The 19517-nt window shown below is 42.7% G+C and overlaps 1 protein-coding gene across 2 annotated transcripts; it reads left to right on the top strand.

Annotated features, from left to right (window-relative positions):
• The first annotated feature begins 8570 nt into the window (after window positions 1-8570).
• Window positions 8571-17864, top strand: LOC134170181 (solute carrier family 2, facilitated glucose transporter member 11-like). 2 transcript variants are annotated; one of them, XM_062631397.1, is made up of 12 exons: window positions 8582-8725; window positions 8832-8930; window positions 9638-9798; window positions 10273-10397; window positions 11280-11409; window positions 12346-12494; window positions 13281-13468; window positions 14509-14619; window positions 15268-15369; window positions 15725-15800; window positions 16143-16270; window positions 17021-17864. In XM_062631397.1, the coding sequence occupies exons 2-12, from the start codon at window positions 8835-8837 to the stop codon at window positions 17225-17227; spliced, it is 1473 nt and encodes a 490-aa protein (XP_062487381.1). In that variant the 5' UTR covers window positions 8582-8725; window positions 8832-8834; the 3' UTR covers window positions 17228-17864. The 2 variants fall into 2 exon arrangements, with proteins under 2 accessions (XP_062487380.1, XP_062487381.1); XM_062631396.1 differs by having other exon boundaries at window positions 8571-8930.
• The last annotated feature ends 1653 nt before the right edge of the window (window positions 17865-19517 follow it).

Raw genomic sequence — 19517 nt, 5'->3', positions numbered from 1 at the left:
TTACCCTTAGCTCAGGTCTCTCACAGGAAGAACTGAAACACAGTGGCACAGGAGGCAACTCTCTTTTCCAGACAGTATTTACCCATTCTGCATCTGCAGGCTCAGTCATAGTAACCTGTTGTACTGTAAACATTTACAATTCATAAACCAACTCACAAGAAAATATGCCTGGCTAGAGTGTGTTGCACACTCACCACTGTGCATTCATTTGGCTTTGATTTAAAAACATATTTATTTCCTGAAAAAGAATGGCTTTGCGCATAGACAGTGACTGCTACTAGACTATCCTATTGCCTCTGTTCTGTTTTCTCTGTTTCTGGAGTGATTTTAAGGAACATGCAAGTGTTTGGAGTTGCAGGTAAACTTAAGTGAAACTCAATATCTTCCTGTCTCAGTTTCTGCAAACCAAAATAGCAAAGAGTTAGAAAACAAAGAAAAAAAAGCTATTAATGCTCCCCACAAGTTAACCAGCACATAAACCTCAAGAAGGCACATGATCGAAGATAAATGGGCTGTTGCAGCATTCATCTCTTTTATTTGTAGTGAATTATTGTGTGTAATTCATGTTTCCTGTGCATAAATACCAGAGGAACTTGAAGACATAGAATCCATTCTGATTTAGTAAAGACAAAAACAACTCTGTTTGAGCCCATCTGGAACTTGTTTTTATCGTAATTGTTTTGGGCTCGGTAACGAGTTCAAGCTCTAACTGCTGTCACTGATTGTTTCAAGAACAAACAGATGTTTGCTTTGAAGGCAGCAGCTCTCATTTTGCCCATCGCAGCACTCTCCGGAGTCACAGGATGAAAGGAGCTGAGCCCTGGCAGCACAGACCTTAAAAAGCACTGGCGCCCTCTCCAGGGGTGCTCACTCAGCCCCAGCCACGAGCTCGATGAGTGTCTGGCCGGTGACACGTGCCCTCTGCTCTTTAACACCGTTGGCTTTTTGCTTTATGACCTTTTGCAAACGTGTCCTGCCTGCTGTGACAGGTCACACCTGGGCTAAAGACACACAGGCACCTCCTCCAGCTGGGCTATAGCACACTCCATGGAAAGCGTTTATTCCCTGGCCACCTTGGCTGGAGCAATACTCCATACCTGTGCAGTAGAGCCCCAGTTCTTCTATTCATTTGAAAACAAAGACATCCTCTCGCCCCTTGCCCACTCTCAGACTCCCTGCACCAAGATACGAAACTATGCAAGTTCTGTATGAGGTCTCACCCACCCTAGTGCTCCCCACACTATGCCACTCCTGACATCTCAGCTCTGGTGTAGAAGACATTGCTGCATGCCTGGCACACTGGCACTAGGAACAGATTCAGAAAAAGCATCACTGAGCTTCCCTGCAAATGAGCCCTAACAGCCAGAGGGACCTTTCTGGAAGGTTCTTTCAGCTCTCGGACTCAGTCCTCGGTGGTATGGACAACAGGTGTCAAAAGCTTCAGATCCACCTCAGAGTAGTCACTAGGCGTTTCTGCCCCAGCTTTGGAAACAAGGCTCCATGAGCCTGTTGTGCATAGATAAGCTGTGTAATCATAACTTGAAATGTTTACTTTGTGATGTTTAATGGCCATATATAAGTTCTTTCTCCTTCATTGAAGGATTTCCTGTCCCAGATCAGCTACCTCTACAGTGTGATGGCTAAAGTCAGGAGAAAGTGAATCACACAGGATTGGGGGGTTGGGGGGTGGGTGTTACTTGTTTGTTTGTTAACAAGAAACTGAAGACAGCACTTAGAGTTCATTCCTTCATGGACATGTGGTTTGCACAGGGTTTGCTGTAAATCAAAGTTTATGTTATTTTTATTTCCTATGTTTTTTAGTTCAAAAATACAGGTTGGTATCTGGCATATCATAAGAAGATCTTGCCTAAATCTTCTTGAGCAGAGCCTGATCACATATCCAAATAAAGCACCTCTTCCAAACGAGCTTCTGATCATGAGTTGAAGACATCAAGCAAGAAAATGTCTGTCTCTGCACAGATTTTGCTTTTTTTTGCCCAGTGCTTAATCATTCTTGTTAAATTCTTCTGCCTTATGATCTGTCATTTGCACCATAGGTCACCTCCCACAGCTGCCAGTGAGGACTATCCTTCAAGGACCTTCATTTTGTAACATCCATTTCATAAGTGCTGTGGCCAAATCAATGAAAGAACCTAGAAACAATGCTTGTTTATTATAAAAAGAGGTCTATGTTCAGCTCACAACAGCAGCACATACAACTGAACATGCTGTCAGCTCCTGAAAGCCCCTACAAGGAGTCAGAAACGGTATTTTGGCTTTCATCAGAGGCAGGACTCAGGTGCCTCTCAATAGGCCAGGGGACAGGTCTAATTGAAAGCTCTATTTGAAGTAAGCATTAAATAAGAAATCAGGATGAGTCTGACACTCTCACACTGCTGCACATAATTTCCTCTTCTCTGACAGGAACATTCAGTGACATTTACTGCCATTTGGCAGAGTGTAAACACTCTTGCATACAAGAGCAGAGATTTTGTTCAGCTAAGCAGTTTGTGCTCTCTGGCCTTCAGGTCACCCAGTTTCAACTAACTGCTTTCATCAGTGTCTGATAGAAAGAAGGGAGGAAAGGGAATAGTTCAGCCACACATGACCTACAGCTCACAATGGGCTGAGAAAATGGAGAAAAGTGTATTTCAATTATCTTTAGTATTCAGTTTTCCCAGAGAAGCTCTATTGCTTATCAGGAGGATGTAAATGCACACTACTGATCCAATGCACAGAACATTGAGCTGTTCTTCTGACACCCAAAAATCCTGGCAAGAAAAAGCAGCTAGTTCCCTAGGCTGTATCTGTCCTTGTGTCCTCAGAGGACTCAGCTCCCACGTATCTCCTCTGGTCTGGAAGGCATCCAGTGAGTCTGTGTGGTAGCAGAAGCTCTGTCAGCATTGGGTCCCTGCCCTGAGAAACTTCTGCAATGAAGCCCATTTCCTGAAGTTTTTATACAGTGTCTTGAACTTAGATAAATCTTGGGTTTTTTTTTAATAAGGACCGTTAGTGAACTGCTGGAACTGAGAATAATGGTGTCACAGCTGGGCATTCCTTTCCTACAAAGAAAATCCCTTTTAACAGCTAAGTTCCATAAACATTGCTTTCACCATAAAAACAGCAGACCTGCAGGATGTTTCTTGAGAAAGACGCTTGTTTGTTTGTGCTATTTGTCTTCCATATTTGAGTGAATCCTGCAAGAGTCAGGACAAGCAGACAGGTATTTCGTATTTCACTGTGATGGCCTTTACAGGAAAGAGATAAGGGCTTACAGAAATAGCCAGACCAGAGCTTGGGAGACGGCCAACAACCAGCCAGGGAGCAGCTCCAGATCTCTTCTGTGATTGACAGTGTAGCATTTGTAGGGAGAATTCATCCTGTAGATTCAAGCCTCTTCTCCTCTTGCAGTGCAATTACAGTTGGTTCAGACAATCCTGGGATAAAAACACTCTAAAACATAGGCACCTCTCAGTGCATGGCACATCGAAGACCATGCATTGATGGTTCTTCCTAATAGTGGGATTATTATTTATTACTGCAGACAGAGAATTACAGGCAGAGACTGCCATCACATTCTCCAAATAACTACTCTCCATGCTCATGGCATCATATTCCACCTTGATTATGACAGACTTGAGTTCAGTGAAAAAGTATCTGAGGGAAGAGGATGGTTGGTTCCCACAGTAGTGCTGGAAACCTGCTATGTTCATGTGACTGTTTCCAAAGCCAGCAGTTTGAGTAACTGCAGTGTCGTGGTTATACCCTGGTGACAGACCTCGAGACTGAAGATTTCTCATCCACACCAACTGCCACTCTGAAACTGTGAGAACTCACCCTAAGGCTGAACACCGGGAATGCTGGTTTTTTAAGTTGCAGAGGAAGTCAGTTAGAAACACAACCACTATGAACACCTGTCAGCACAAAAACTCAAGTCATACAGATGTTATGTAGGAGAAAAAAATCCATCCATTCACTCCTCATCAAGGCAGCTGTTACTAGAAAACACAGAGGACAACTCCAGGGGCTCCCACCTCAGCTGCAGACACAGATGTAGTCACAGCAACAGCCAATTTATGCCCCTTCTGGAAGAGAGAGCCTTGTGAGCAGCCTGTGCCAAAGTCCAAGGCACCTCACTACCTCCCTGCAGGACTTCACTCATCTCTTGTTGCTGCCGTAAGCTCACCTGCTATTTCCCTTCTCTGACCTGAGACTGCCACAGGCAGTTGCTTTACTTCATTGCACAGATTGCAAGCTCTCTGGTTTAACCCCCACATAAAAGCACTGGGAATGGGTTTTGAAGAGAGAGAACGTATCTCTGCACAATTCAGGGAAGGCAGAGGTGAAATAAGGAGAAGCTTGATGCAAGCCAAGTGAGAGCCCCAACGGGAGATACAAACACATCCCCTGACTGCATCTGCCCTTGTGCATTGGTGTCCAGAGCCTCTAGGATTACCTTTGGGCTGTGATGAATACCGCTTTCACCTGTTAAATAGAAGAGTGTGCACATATTTATTTGGGAAAAATAAGACAATGCAATGGTCTAAGCAGGCAGTTCTTGACCAGGTCATTGCGGACAGATACATATTTATGTTTGGCTGCAACAGAAATGAGACAGATGAAGCAGATTCATGGTACTCAGGCCCAGGTGTGAGCTGCATTCCCTAGCCTCTTATCCAACTAGATACATGCTTTGACATGTTGGCCTCTGCCTAAGGAGCTAGAAATGGAATAATCCCCATCTAGCTCAAAGGCTCCCATGACACAGCTCAGTGACTAGCACAACCAGGGACACTCCACCCAGTAGCCACAGCCTGAAACTTCTGAACGCCATCACCTGAGAGGACAAAGACTTGCACTAGGCAGTGCCTCTTATAAGATGCTAGGATAAAGGAGAAAGCTCTTGCCTAATTCAGAAAATGTGGTTTTATTCCTGGAAGGCATCTATCTAAACTTGATCTCATTCAGAATAGGCAGCAGGAAGAAACTAGAGCTGTCCTTTTCCAGTGTATTACTGTTGTTGATACATGCTTCCCAAACAGTGCGTCAGCAGCTGTTAACTTGTACAAGTTACATACAGTTATCATTTGGAAAGCTGCTAAAAGGAATCCTGTGATCCCTGCCAGATACCACAAGCAGCGAACTGCTGGCATGTTGGAGTCAGAGCCTAATACAGGAAATGTTGTACTTCTCCTGCCACCTAGTGGCTGCAGCTGATGCCGCACCACATCCCTACCGATGCCCGTAAGATTCGGCGATGCGGAATGGGTTTATATTTCTGTTCAAGTGTAGTAAAACCTGAGTAGGGACAAAGAGGCATTTAGAAAACAATAATCTATTTTGAAAAGTCGGAAATCTGTCAGGCCCCTCACAAACTGCACTCTGCAGGATGAAAGAATGTTAAAGTACCAGGATGAGTCCTAAAGGCCAGATACTTTGTGAAGCAGCAGCTTTGCTGTTGTTGCTGGCAATGCAATACGCTCTGTCTTCAGTAGATCCCATCTCTAGGATTCATGAGAATACACAATTTCCCACTGCCAGGGAGTGCCTTTCTATTCTACAGAAAGAAGCGAACCTGTCATTGCTGTTTGTGCTGCCTTGCTGTCTTCTCTAGCTTACATGGAAAAGAGAACCATTTCACAGGCATTGGTTTGACTGGTGAAGCTTCTTTCTTTCTGTTTCTTCTCAAAGTCCTAATCAAGCCATCTCTTTTCTTTTGGCTTTGTTTGTATGACAATCACAGCAGTGCTGATGGCTGCAGCAGAGAAGCCCACATATATTTCCAAAATAAGTAGCTGAAGTTTCTTTCAGTATATTTTTAAACTGCATGTTTTAAAAATACAGCATTTTTGAATGACAGGACTGTAAACGCTTCTGGAGTGTGTGACTGTTGTGCTGGGCATGAGTGGAGCAGCACGGCTACTTTCCAGAAAAGGAGTCTGTGCAGGAACTATTCTTCACCACCTAAGGCTTATAATAGAGGAAAAATAAAACTAAACTTTTGTTCATTTGTGGTTGCTGCTGTTTTAGAAGTAATTCATATACAGACACGGCCAAGAGCAGGTATCTCTGCCCTCGGACGACCCTGAGATTTTGAAATAACAGGGCTTTGAGACAAGACAGACAAGAGCAGGACTCCATGGAGCTGGGAACTAGAGAGATACTTTTCATTTCTACAGTTTGAAGAGAGCAGTGAGGGGCAGATAGAAAGAGCAGAACACACAGTCAAAGCAAAAAACTGCTGCTACTGTCACAATGGTATCAAAACATTCTGTCATTCCTTTGGTGAAGATTAGAAAAAATTACAGAAAAGAGAAGCAAAGCAAAGCAAAGCAAACAAGGCAGTAGAGAAAACACAGGGAATGAACTGAAGAGACTTCCTGGGCAGAGGGAGAGGCCTGGGAAACACTGCTGGGACCTACACGGCAGGGAAGAACTGGTTGAAACCGGGAGAAGTCCTCCAGTGTCCAGAGGTCCTCACCTTGGCCACCTTTGTGCCCACTCCCATGAGTCAGAACTGTGCCTTTCCCCAGAGCCCTGGCAGGACAGGGGCTGCATGCGACAGTATGAAACACGCCTAACATTCAGAGATGATACACATTCACTTGGCTGCCTGAGTTCCAGAGCCAGTCCTGCAAGTACATGTGTCAGGAAACACTAATTCCAACTTCAAGCATTTTTTCTGACTATGGCCCGAAGTCAGGTGTCTTTAGACTGACGAAGCAAAGACAACCAGTGGTTACATTTTAATTGAAGCGTTTAACAAGTTGGTTAACTTTTACTGAATTAAAACACCTTCAACTGAAAAAAAGATGACACTTTGTTCGGGTCAATTTTCTTACCATGTGAAGTGTTAGGCAAATATATATCTGGAAATATATTCTGCAGGGACTCATGGTTCACATTAGTGTTTACAGATTAAAGAACCATGCACTGTTGTATTGATTAAAAACCATCAGCATCTGAGAAAAATAGTTACTACTGTTACTACAGACAGTGCTCCTCTGCACAAGCCACTTCTCACTTCTAATCCAGCTCGGGTTGGGGTTCTTTCGGACACCAAAGACAAGAAGCACCCCAGCCCGGGGAACCACCTAATGCAGCCTCTCACCAGGAGAGGGAATTTCCCCCTAAGCTGTTTGAATAACCTGAAAAAACAACCTTTTTACAGAACCATCTTGGAGACTGCCAGATAAAGATGCCCTTTGAGAATTATGGATAAAAGTAAAGATGCAGTTTATTTATTTTACAGTCAGGATTTAAAACTGAGATTCAACTTTCCTAGCATCTGCCATATATTATAGGGACACAGACTTGAATTTTAGGCAATGACCATTACTCTTAAAGTGTTACCTGACCCTGTAATTCAAGAGTTGAATGGACAGGCTTAGTCAGCCTTGCCCAGCTCAGGCTTCAGAAGGCTTTGCTGTATTGAGGTTCAATGTAGCAGTCAGAACTTTTCCTTTAAATGAGATAACTGATTACCCAACTCATGACTTGGGCAGTCTAAGCCAGTCCACTCTAGTTTAAGCCAGTCCCTGGACTTTGGCTTCCATCAGTGCCTTTTTTATGGTTCTTTACTCATCTCCTGCAGCTCTACTTGTCTGTTAGTTGCTGCTGGAGCTTCTCTTCCCTAGTGACCTGGAGTGAATGCCCAGCATGCTGAAACTATTTGCAGTTTCATCAGTAACCAATTCAATAATGACAAATCAAATAGAAAGAACTTCATGACAAGCTAAATAGAGTGTAAACACCAAGAAAGAATGAAATGACATGTTAAAATATTATCTCAGGCTCCTCTTCCTCTGTATATAGAGTGACTTTTTCCAAAGCAACCAAATAAAGTGTTAGGGAAGACCTAGGCTGTAAGCAGAAAAGACTACCTTTGCATGCAAATTGGTATATGGTTATCTTCTTTCTCTTTTGCCAAATAGTATATATTTTTTCCTTGCTGCTATTCTAAAAGAGCTGTTGCATAAATTGAGTACAGAAAGAAAAATAAATCTGACTCAGGTGTGGTTCAAATAATAGCACAAGGTCACATCTGAAAGATATCAAATGTCTTGCAAGGAATTGTTTTTTTAAAAGCAAAGGAAATGGGATTTAAAAGCATATTTCTATTTAATGTTCAATACATAACAGAGAGTTCAAACAAACCAAGGTTGTTCAGAGCACAGCAGCCAAAAAAAAAATACATGATTTGATAGATAGAGGAGGGCTGGAAGACTGAAAAAGTCCTCCACAATGAAAAGGTTATGAGTGGGAGGGATGGGGTATGCATGCATCACAAAACTGTATTGTATTCTATGCATTTGGTATACAATTCTATTGTATTGTATTCTAAGCCTCCTATCAGATATAGTTCTAAGAAAGGATGAATAAACTATTAAACGAGGAATGCCTTTCAATCCCCAAATGTTTGTCTAGTCTCAGCCAAGTCACTGAGCAAAATATTCATTTGGGTGAGATAACAATTGGAAAAGGAGGAGGAGGAAGGACAAGTAGATGGAAATATGCACATTGCACCATCTCCCACTAGAAGTTATTCTATGATAGTGCAGATTAAGGCAGCCAAAACTGGACACAGAAGCACTGAAGTGTGTAACTGGATTCTGGGAGGCAGCTACAAGCTTTGTCTCTCCTCAAATTCCTCACTGTCCTGTGCTTTAGTAGCTCTGGTCTTCTATTGCACTCTGCACTGGCTCCTTGGTGTCAGAGGACACAGGTGTGTGGCATTGCTCAGGCTATTGGAGTTGTAGAGGTGAACAGGACAGTGGGAACATGTCTGAATAGCTGTGCCAGCTTTGTTTGCTGCTTTTATTTCCTGCCAGAAAATGAGCTGCAGTCTCTTCCTCCTGGCTTTTGTCCTGGGTATTGGTGGAGGTTTCCAATATGGGCTGCAGATCTCCATTATCAATTCTCCCGCTGAGGTAAGCATGGACAGCTCATGGATTGAGCTACCAGCATGGATTTCAATGTTATGTGTTCCTGCCTCTATATGCAAGCACTAACAACTTCTTCATTTCTGCTCTCAAAACTAACTGTGGTTTCTTGGTTCTAAGACTGGCTCCTATTGCTCTTGTGTTTCATGGGGTTTTAACATCTGTCTGGTGTGACAGAACTGAGAAAGAGAAGGATTAGTGATACTTATAGTCAGCCGTATTCCCCTTACTGAACTGGGCTGCTCACAGGACATTCTCCTCTTTCCAGTGCTCAGGTTGTCCTTTGTACCATTTGCTTGGCCACACACACTAAGTTTATGTGACTGTCTGTAAGGTGAAAAAGGACAGGGGTGGACTGTAGCTCTATAACTGAGGTCAGCTCTAATATCTGCAGCTGGAAAAGTAAAATTAGGGGAGGTATTTTTCATCCTGAATGGTGCCAAGACCACTATCTTAGTGGCACTCACAGTTGATATATTGATATATTTATTCATTGCACCCTGTCGCTAAAACATTAACACATGGGATATTAGTGGCAGAATTCCCTTAGATTTCACTGGGGCTAAGATTACAAGTAAGCTGTCAATATAAATTGATCAAGAAGAGCAGTAAGTAGGTAAGAGAAGTAAAAAAAGTGGTGCAGTTATGCAAAAGCATGTTGACTGACTCCATTGTTTTCTGTTCTTACATTAAAGTACATCAAAAGTTTCATTCGTGAAACCTGTCTGAGGAGATATGGCTCTTCTCCCAGTGAAGAGATGATTACTTTGATGTGGTCCTTCATTGTGTCCATTTACAGCATTGGTGGGCTTCTGGGGTCCTTGTCTGCCGGATATTTGTCTGTTAGATTTGGAAGGTAGGAATAATGATTACATTAGTCTTTCTGTTTACAGCCACAACTGTCATGGGAGAAACACTGATTGTGAAGTGGCACAAGTGTGAGCAGCCCAGAGCTGCTTCAGATGAAGAAACAGAATGGCAAAATTTGCCAATGACCACAAAGAAAATTGTACCCTCTCCCTTATAAATTCCAAAGCAAATCCATTCCAGAGAAGTCACATGAGGAGTAAATGCATTTTAAAGTGAATTTCACAGACAACCTCTTACAAAGCTTGTTCCTCAGTGCAGATACTGGCTCCACTAGAGGCATCAAACTAACTTATTAGTCCACAGCAAAGCTTTCCCATTCCCATTTCCCATTTACTTCTCTGCAGCTAATCTGAAAAGCCAGCACAGAGTCTCCAACTTGGTACACTTTATACAACTTCTGTAAGGCTGCATATGACACAGGGACACTATTTATGCTCATACGAATTTAAATGAATTCCAGGAAGAAGGCCATGCTTTTTGCGGATATCCCTTCCCTGCTGAGTGCAGCTCTGATGGGATTCAGCCAGCTGTGTGGATCCTTTGAGATGATCATCGCTGGAAGATTATTTGCTGGAGTGTGTGGAGGTAAATCAGCATTCCTATCTATGGCATTAAATAGCTGGGAGAGCAGTGACTGAGGGACGCAAGGATTTACCAGTCTGAGTATACACATCACAGATTTTTACTAAGTCTGCAGAGGGTCTGCTTTCTGAATGCATTTTTAATTAAATAATAAAACACCAATGTCATTAAATTAATCAGGTGTGACATCTCCGTTCCTCATTCTTTTATCTTTATATACAGTCCAGACAGAAAGTACTGCCAACCTGTGAAAAAGCCAAAGCATGCAGTATTTCAGGGGAGCATGCTCAGTCAGTAGAAAGCTGACCTGTTTCTGTGGCTGCTTGTTGTGGCTGATACTGTCTTCCATATTACAAACAAGGGGATGATTTTCAATCTGGGCAGTTCTAATTTCCAGATGCCTCAGAAGGTTACATTGTGTCTGTGTTTTCAATTCCTGAGCAGCTGGATATAGATAATACTAACCAGCAAAAATAATAGAGAAATGATCATTCATTCACTGAGCAAAAGGAATATAGAGCATTTGTTAACTTGCTGGTTTGAAGCACAAAGTAAAGCACATAGCATCCTGAGTAGGCACTGAAATATACAATTTAAGATTAAAGGGAGCAACAGCAATGCTCTCCATGTGGCTGTAGGAAACACTGTAGGAGAAGACCAACCTGCTGAAGAACTGATTTCCCCAGGGGAACATACTTGCTTAGTGAAAGATTTAGGAAAGGCACAAGGCCACTGTACCAGGAACACACTTCATGTCATGCAGAATGCTCAGCGCAGCAAAAAGTTATCCTGGAGCCTCACCCTATATGCTTTGTCCATAATGGTCCACTCCAGAACACCAGACATTTGGGAGTTTGATGCCTTGACAAACACCTGTGATTGCAGGTTTAGCTCTGAACATCCATCTCATGTATGCTGGGGAATGTGCCCCACGGAAGCTCCGTGGGCTGGTTGCTGTAACCGCTTCTACTGCCATCGCCACTGGAAAATTTGTAGGATTTGCTCTGGGTCTCAGGTAAGGGGGTCTGAGACCTATTTCATTTCTTCTGTTATTAAAATACATGCATATGTTAATGCAAGCCTATGGATAGGCTAATTAGCAACTATTTTTAGACATGTTTTCAGGGTACCCTATGCAGCCAGACTGAATTAGCTCAGTCTGAATTTCTGACTTAAGTCAATGAGAAACAGAAATCAGACAAAATATTTAACCCTGAACAATGATGTTGCTTCCTAACAAAGGGAGATAAAAATACTGATAATAAAAACTTTACCAGATTCAAATGGGTTTTAAAAGAAATCCATCTTTTGTAAGAAATGACGTCTACTTTTAATTTTTTTTTTAGAAGGAGCAGGGAACATCAGATCCATCCCAACTTAATTGAAAATACACACAAGCCAGCGCACCCATGAAACCAGAAAACTGTTGTGGATTCGTTCCCCCCTGCACAGGCTCCTCCTCCTGTCCTGTCCCAAGGATGGTCTGTCCTGTTCCCCTGGCATGTGTCTTTCTGGCCACAGTACTCTCAAAAAACCAGCAGCTGTTACATGGGGCAGTCAGTAGCAGGGTGATAACCCGCGGATCCTTTCTTGTAACTTGAGGCTCTTGGGATCAGTAGCAGACGGATAAACCAGGGCAGGTTCCTTCTTCCGTGCTTGTGCTAGGACACGGTTCATCTCCGTGGGCTCCAGCTGTGCAGGAGGGGGCAGTCAGAGGTGCTGCACTCACCACTGTGCAACAGGGGGCAACACTGTGTAACTGGTGTGCTGCGGGCAGCAGCACTCTGCTCTCCCCTTCCACCTCCCATTGAGGTTTTCACGGGCTGATGAATGCTGGAGGCTGTTGGGTGAGAGCTGCCCGGACACCCTCAGCAGCGCCAAGGGACCACGCTGTGTCTGTGTGTGCTCACATGGTTGCTCAGCTCCTGTCATTCTTCCGGTTCTGTTTCAGAGAAGTTCTTGGAGTAGATGCTCTCTGGCCAATTCTCATGGCAGTCAATGTGCTTCCTGCCCTCGTACACCTTCTCACCCTCCCCTTCTTCCCAGACTCACCCCGCTACCTTCTCATTGACAAAAAGGACAAGGAGGGGTGCATCAAAGGTAAGGAAATCGGGCACAAAGCGTTCATTTCAACAAAAAGTGGAGAATACAGTAAAGCCCCGCATGAGCCTGGAAGAGAGTACAGTTGGAAAAAAGACTCTTGTTCTTTTGGCTCTGAAACCACCTTCAGCTTGAATGAAAGATGGCCTCCTCTGGTTTGGTATTAGTACTCTCTTGGCATTAGTATTTCCCTTACCCTCTGCCAGGATCTTCTGAGGGATGTGATCACACAGAGCTTGTATTTCCATCAATACAGATTCTGCCCTGAACAGTCAGGCTGTGGATATGGTACCTTCTGTCTCTGTGTAAGAAAGTGATGCTCTTTACTGTCATGCCTTATCTGTAAGCATTTCAGTTCTTCAATAACCCTAACACCAACTACTGACATAAACAGAAGAACAACCACTGGGGGTATTTAAGTGTCGAAAGAGAGAACTCTTGGATGTAGACTTATTTTTTAATGTAGGAGTCACTTTTCCTTGTCTATGTTTTCATGTATACCCTAGAATTGCACCTTTAGCAGGAGGGTATTCAGGGGAGGATTGGTAAGTGATTTACATTGAAACACAGTAAGCAGCTATTGGCCAAAGGTTAAGGTTGTGATTAAGACACAGACAGAAATTAACTGGATTTGTGTCTAATCTGAACTCAGATCTCTAGAAAGGTCATACAAGCAAAGAGCCTGAAGCTCAACTAAGACACTCTGCAAGTCAGGAAGTAACCCTCTGAATTAATGTCTATGCTGGTGAGCTTGGTCCAGGAGTCACCTCTCTTCCTCTCTTGCAGCTGTGAAGTGGCTCTGGGGAGATGGTGACCATATGGCTGAAATAGATGACATGATGGCAGAGCAAGAAGCCATCCGTGAGGAGAAGGCTAAGAGCATGTGCGATCTTTTTCGTGACAGACCTGTCCGCTGGCAGTTCATCACTCTTTTCCTTGTCTCCTCATGCACACAGCTAATTGGCTCCAACGTGGTATGTGTGCTACTTTGCTTTTACTGCTTATTATTTTTCCATGGAAGTTTGGGATCTGGGATAAGTTGAGAACCTTCTTTTAGCAACTGTCATCTGAAGACATCTCTGTGAATTACCTTGTTATGATAAGAGAATGGAAGGGGATAAAATAAAATCTCAAATACCAAACAAGTAAACAACAGCATAAGCACCTCTGCGTCTCTGAACTCCAGAAGGCACTGCCCAAAATTGTTTAGCCATTTCAGGACAAACTGAGTCAGGCTGACAGAGCATTTCCGTATTCCTACATCTTTGGGTTTCTTTCTAAATCCTTTAACTTTGCACTTACTTTTGATTACAGACAATTACAACATCCCAGTAATATGTGTAACAGTTACTGATATATATTCTGTTATACCTTTTTTTTTCTGGAAATATATCTAGCTGTGTTTCATATCTCTGAGCATGGGAATAGTTGTTGTATAAAATGAGCTTATAGTGAAAGCATAGAAGTTTCAAAATCCAGATGAATTTTGCAAATTCATAAAGACTTCAAGATTAGTAAGACTTCTTTCTACCCTCACTAGTGGTGCAGTAACTATACCATAGAGGACCAGTAGAAGCTGAGTATATTAACAGTGGAATTTATTACGCATTATGAGTGCTTATGTCTATCAAAATCTTCAAGATTATGTAGAAAGAGAATGAAACCATTTGCTTATGTATTGTCCACATTTCTGTATGCTCCTCATCCAAAGTACACAAAACACTAAAACATGTGAAAGATGTCAGATAGATAGAATTATAACCTGTAAGATATGACAAAGGTAGTGCTAAAAGCAAAAAGAGAAGAAGAAGGTTGTATTTGTTACTGAGTTCAAGACAGAGGTGCTTGTGAAAGCTGTTCTGCACAAGAAAGCCTCATGGAAACACTGAGGATTAGTTACTGAATGAAGATTTTCCCTTTTGTTAACGACTGATTAGTTATTTTCTGTCAAAAAAGAAGCTACTGTGAACATGAGCACATGAGTACAGCCTTCACATCTTTCTCTTCTTCACAGGTTTACTTTTATGCATACAGTGTCTTTATAAATGCTGGAATCCCCCCTGCTCAAACCCACTATGTTTCCCTTGGAGTTGGGATCACTGAGATCCTCACCACACTGATGTGTGTAAGTGGCCCTTCCGCTGAATTTCATTCTGCTTTAATGCATGGTTCATTTCAATCTTTGTAACTACTGTAAACGGAGATTCAAGGATCAAATGTTCTGCAACAAGTCAACTGTAGTATTTGCACTGATCACATAAATCCTCTCCACGCACCCTGCAAACATGGGCATATGCAATTTATGGGAGGAAAGGATTTTCTCTCAAAATCATGACCCAGCCTGAGCCATCTTTGGGAGTTCCAGTTCCCCCCTATAGGAAAGGCAGATGACAGTCCCTGTGTCTACTTGCTGGTAGGACACTGTGTCTACTTGTTGGGAGGCTGTAGGATTCATGGCAATTAACACTGCAAGCACCTCCACTTTGCTGAGCTCCCCAGCTGTACTTTGCCACCAGAATGCCACCTCAGATCTCTTCTGCTCAGGCAATACTCCCTGCAGCTCTGCACCTCTCCACCTTCCCCACCCCTGTGCCTGCAGTTCCTGGTCCTGCTCAATCCCCCCAGACACCTTCACTCACTCTCCCAGAGGAGGCACTACATAGCAGTCTCTTCAGAGATTCTGTGCCGGCCTGGTGAAAACAGCTCACTAGTGCCTGTCCTTAAGGTCTGTGCTGTGTCCTGTGAAGCTGATAGCATGTCCTTCTGGTTGCAGGTTTTCCTAATTGAGCGCACAGGAAGGAAGACACTGCTGTGGAAAACCTACACTGTTATGGCCTTAGCTTTAGGGTTCCTCACCGTCACGCTTTCACTACAGGTAAGACACCACTTACTCATTATAGAGCTGTGTCAGGTCTTGATGTTTTATTTTATGGCAGATATCATCACCGTTTCCCTCTACCCAAATCACTTTTTAGTCAGAGTAGAAGTATTTTTGAGGCTAACCACCAGTCTAACAGGGCTGTTCCCACCCATGTACATGCAGATTAAAGCTAATGGCGTTATACTACCATGATCACCGCCAAGATTATCTCTTTGTGAAGTTTCTGGAAGCAGAGGAAACAGATGTATGTGTAACATAGACATAGTTAGCAGTGATGAATGTTTCTAACGGAGCTGGATAAATACAACTTTAATTTCTGATATTATTTGCTTTTCATTTCCTACCATAGGATGCCTTTTCCTGGGTACCATACTGCTCTGTTGCGCTCATCTTTATTTTCATCATGAGCTTTGGCATTGGGCCAGGTTGGTATTTTCTACTGGAATGGTTTCATATACTCATTCCTTCCTCACTTCAGCCTTTAGGAGAGGTCCCAGGTGTAGCTGTTCCACAGTTAGTGTGAATCCCTACTACTGGTTCAGCGCAGGGGTAGATATTCCCCTCCACACTGTGGTAGGAGGTAACACTTCATTTCATATTGCATTCGTACATGACTTCCTCCTGAAGACCCAAGCAGCACCTCGAACACTTCCAGGTCAGTTAAAACCATTAACTTACATGGCAATATATCAACTGTAAGTTGCAGAAGTGTCTTCCAAAATTTCTAAACTTCCTTTTTTCTCCAATATGTTGTTTTTTTTTTTCAGCTGGAGTATTATGCTCCTTGCCCACAGAAATATTCATTCAGTCATACAGACCAGCCGCTTATGTTTTTAATGGTACTATAAACTGGATCCAACTTTTCATCCTTGGACTTTTGTTCCCTTTCATTGTGGTAAGTGAAGTAGGGTGTTTTGTTTCAGTTCAGAGGAGATGAGCCCTTTCTTGAATCCAGAGCATACTTCTCTTTTTTCAGTACTTGACACACAGGACACCTCAAACTAATTGCAGTTCTGATGCCCCTTTCTTCTTACCCAGATATCTAGTGAAAGTGCTAGATAAACTCTAGATGCTACTAACACTATCTACACAGTTAGAGTGTGACACTGGCAAACACTGAAGCAATGACAGAGGCACTAACAACTGTCCAAGACATCTGAATGTCATGAGGGGTTCCCTTCTTCCCCTCCCCCCCCCTCCTGTGTGTTCATCTCCTTTGGGGTATATCTGGAAAATGGGCAGTTTCAGAGATCTCTCACTGCACTTGTACATAGCAGGAAACAAAAGCCTTTGCAGTTCTGGGCTGTGCAAGGAGGGACAGAACTAACATGCTACCTACCTTACCCAGTCTAGCACAGACTAAGGACGAGCAGACAGAAGAGTAACTGAAGCTCAGCACTTCTCTAGATTGTCAAGCAATGACATTCAATTTCTGCTGAGCATAGAACTTTCCTTCTTAAAACAGGAAAGGAGAATTAGTTCATCTTACCACTCCATGCCATTTCCCAGGTGGCATCAAGCAGGATTTACATCGAGTCCCTGACCATGTTTTTTAATAAATAGAAAACCAGGAACTCCATATCATAAGAGAAAGAGATCTAGGTCAATTTATGTGAACACATTTTGTCTCTTTCTTTTCCTATAGGAAGGTCTTGGTAGTTTCTGTTTCATCATTTTCTTGACATACTGTCTGTCCATGGCTATCTTTGTCTTCCTGGTGATGCCAGAGACCACAGGAAAGACCATGCTGCAGGTCATGGAGGAGTTCAACCACCTGAACTACCGTGGAAAGAAGAAACAGACAATCCTAGAGCAGAGTAACTGCTCAGTGGTGACTGTTACTAGACTTTAATAACAAACTCTCCACTCTTATTACTGTAGTGCCCAGAAGCCTCACTAAACAAGACAGAATCCATCTCTCCATAAACAGCAAAAAAAGTATACTTTAAAAATAATCACTTGCAGTGCAGGATGAATTTGGTGGCTCTCTCCAACTGCTGGAATAGGAGCTGAGTTCAATCCTCTGCAGAAAAAAATTACACACAGTCTAGAAAGAAATAAGATCTTTGTCAGTCCCTGCAAGTTAGCAGCTGTGTAACTGAGAACACAGGATCTCCTACTTTCCTAACCAAAACCAGGACTCCACAGTTACTGGAGGAACTGAGTGTGGAAGGTTCAGATGTACAGCATACTTGTGAAACAGAGAAAAAGAAGACAGAGCTTTCACATTACGAACACTACGAACAAGCCAGTGCTGCTGAGCTCTCCCAGAGAAGGAGCTTCAGTCCACATGAAAAGAAGTGTTTAGCTATTTAATAAGTGGAGTAAGAGTACCCTGCCTTTCAGTAGGCAGAACTGGTATGCAATGTTTCCTCTTCTTACAGTTAGACTTGAGAGCAAGTACAAGGTATGAGGGCAACTAGGACTTTCTTCAGGAGCTTATGACCACACTTCTGTGACTTGCAGCATGGTCTTCATCCCGTTTAATTTGTTTTGGGGTGGGTTTTTTTGTTGTTTTTTTATTTTATTTTATTTTGAGGAGGGCTAAAGTCATTGCTAGGTGTGAAGGAGATAAAAGGTCTTGGTGTAAAGGAGACACTATGCTAGAGCAGTATCCAAACATAACCTGTTGCCTCAAGTCAAACCTCTTGCTTGGTAATCAGGTGCACTGCCTAGATTTTGGAGATTCTCCTATTGGGACAAACAGGGATTTGCCAGCACTGGAAGAAAGCAAGACATAAAGAAAGTAGAGCTGCAGGAAATCATGTGTGGGCTAATTCAGGCTGGGCAAGTTCTCCTTCATTCTCAGTAACTATGTAGCATGTCTTCAGCCTGGTGCTATTTCATGTCAGAGAGAAGGAACACTGGGTTTCAATGGGATTGTGTTTCCAAGAGTACCTGGTACTGATGAGACAAAAAAGAGTAGTGCTCCTCCAGTAGAACCCAGTCTGAGTGTTTACTTCTCTCTCCAGTCCTCTGAATACTGCACATTTTAATGACAAAACATGGTAACAAGGGCTTCACTTTTTGTATTCATTGCTATAGGATGTGACACATTCTTGCTCTTCATGCTTTACAGTTTACTGATAAGGAAATAAAAAAAGCAACGGGTAAGAAAACACATCATACTGATCATACCTGGATTTGGTTTTCATTGACTGAAGAGTCAGGGACACAGAGCCCATCCTCTGGGACTGTATTGTTGGGGTCAAGGAATACTGTGGCTTTCTTGTTCTGGAAATGAGATTTCCACTACTGAATGTTGCAGATACTGCACAATAAAATTTGCAAAAGGACCTGACTATTGAGTGGTAGTTTCTTTCACAGCCCTAAGTCTGTGCAGATAAAACTGCTATTTTATCTTCAAATCAATATTGTAGCAGTGCCAAGAAGTAATGCTAAGACCAGTAGACATCATCAACACAGCCATCCTTCCTATGACAATCATCATATTACAGAAGAAAGCTAGATAAAGTTTACAGTTTCAAGGCCAGAGAACATGGACTGAACAATACCACAGCAAAGCTGATCCCCATTCCTGCTTCTGGGGGAAAACGCTGAGGGAAAGAAGGAAAAAAAAAGGGAGAGAGAGAAGGAAAGGATTAGGTAAGACCTTGATTTTTTTAAAGTCTTTATATGTTCTGGTCTTTCTCAACCGTACTGGTTGCCAGTGAGGAAGTTTTTAGTGTCTTACAAGACACTAAAGGGGTCAGAAGCAGGAAAGTGCAGTAAATCATTAACACTGCCATCAAGTAGCATGGATTGGGAATAAAGGTTAGAGAGGTACTTGTGAATCTGCAGCATATCTGTTTGGTTTCCAGGATCACACAAATGCAACACATGACATCTTTGAAACCAAAAGCCTTCCAAGCTAAGGGTATTGGGTGAGTTAAGCACTGGATCTGGAATAAGTACATTTCTTGTAGAGTTCAAACCCTAGGTGAAAAGACTCTTCTGTCCTCTTCTGTAGGAAAATAAATAAGAACTGTATTATGCACTTAAGTTTTGTTTTTCCCATAGTACAGCACTGAATAAAAGGGTGAAGCCAGATAGACATGAGACAGCAGTGTGAATATTCTGGGAGAAATACAGAGAGGAGGAACAGCACTCTGCATGGACTGTTTGATCAACCAGATCTTAAA

Source organism: Pezoporus occidentalis, unplaced genomic scaffold (genome assembly GCF_034315485.1).
Source record: "Pezoporus occidentalis ecotype Australia unplaced genomic scaffold, CSIRO_AGI_Poc_V1 ctg37, whole genome shotgun sequence".
NCBI classification, from domain to species: Eukaryota; Metazoa; Chordata; class Aves; order Psittaciformes; family Psittacidae; genus Pezoporus; species Pezoporus occidentalis.
This window is presented reverse-complemented; position numbering and strand designations above follow the sequence as displayed.

Coding starts and splice junctions, on each gene's coding strand:
- LOC134170181 (XM_062631396.1), top strand. CDS start 8,835: ATGAGCTGCAGTCTCTTCCTCCTGGCTTTTGTCCTGGGTATTGGTGGA. Junction 8,931..9,637: donor TTATCAATTCTCCCGCTGAG/GTAAGCATGGAC, acceptor CTTACATTAAAG/TACATCAAAAGTTTCATTCG. Junction 9,799..10,272: donor TTGTCTGTTAGATTTGGAAG/GTAGGAATAATG, acceptor AATGAATTCCAG/GAAGAAGGCCATGCTTTTTG.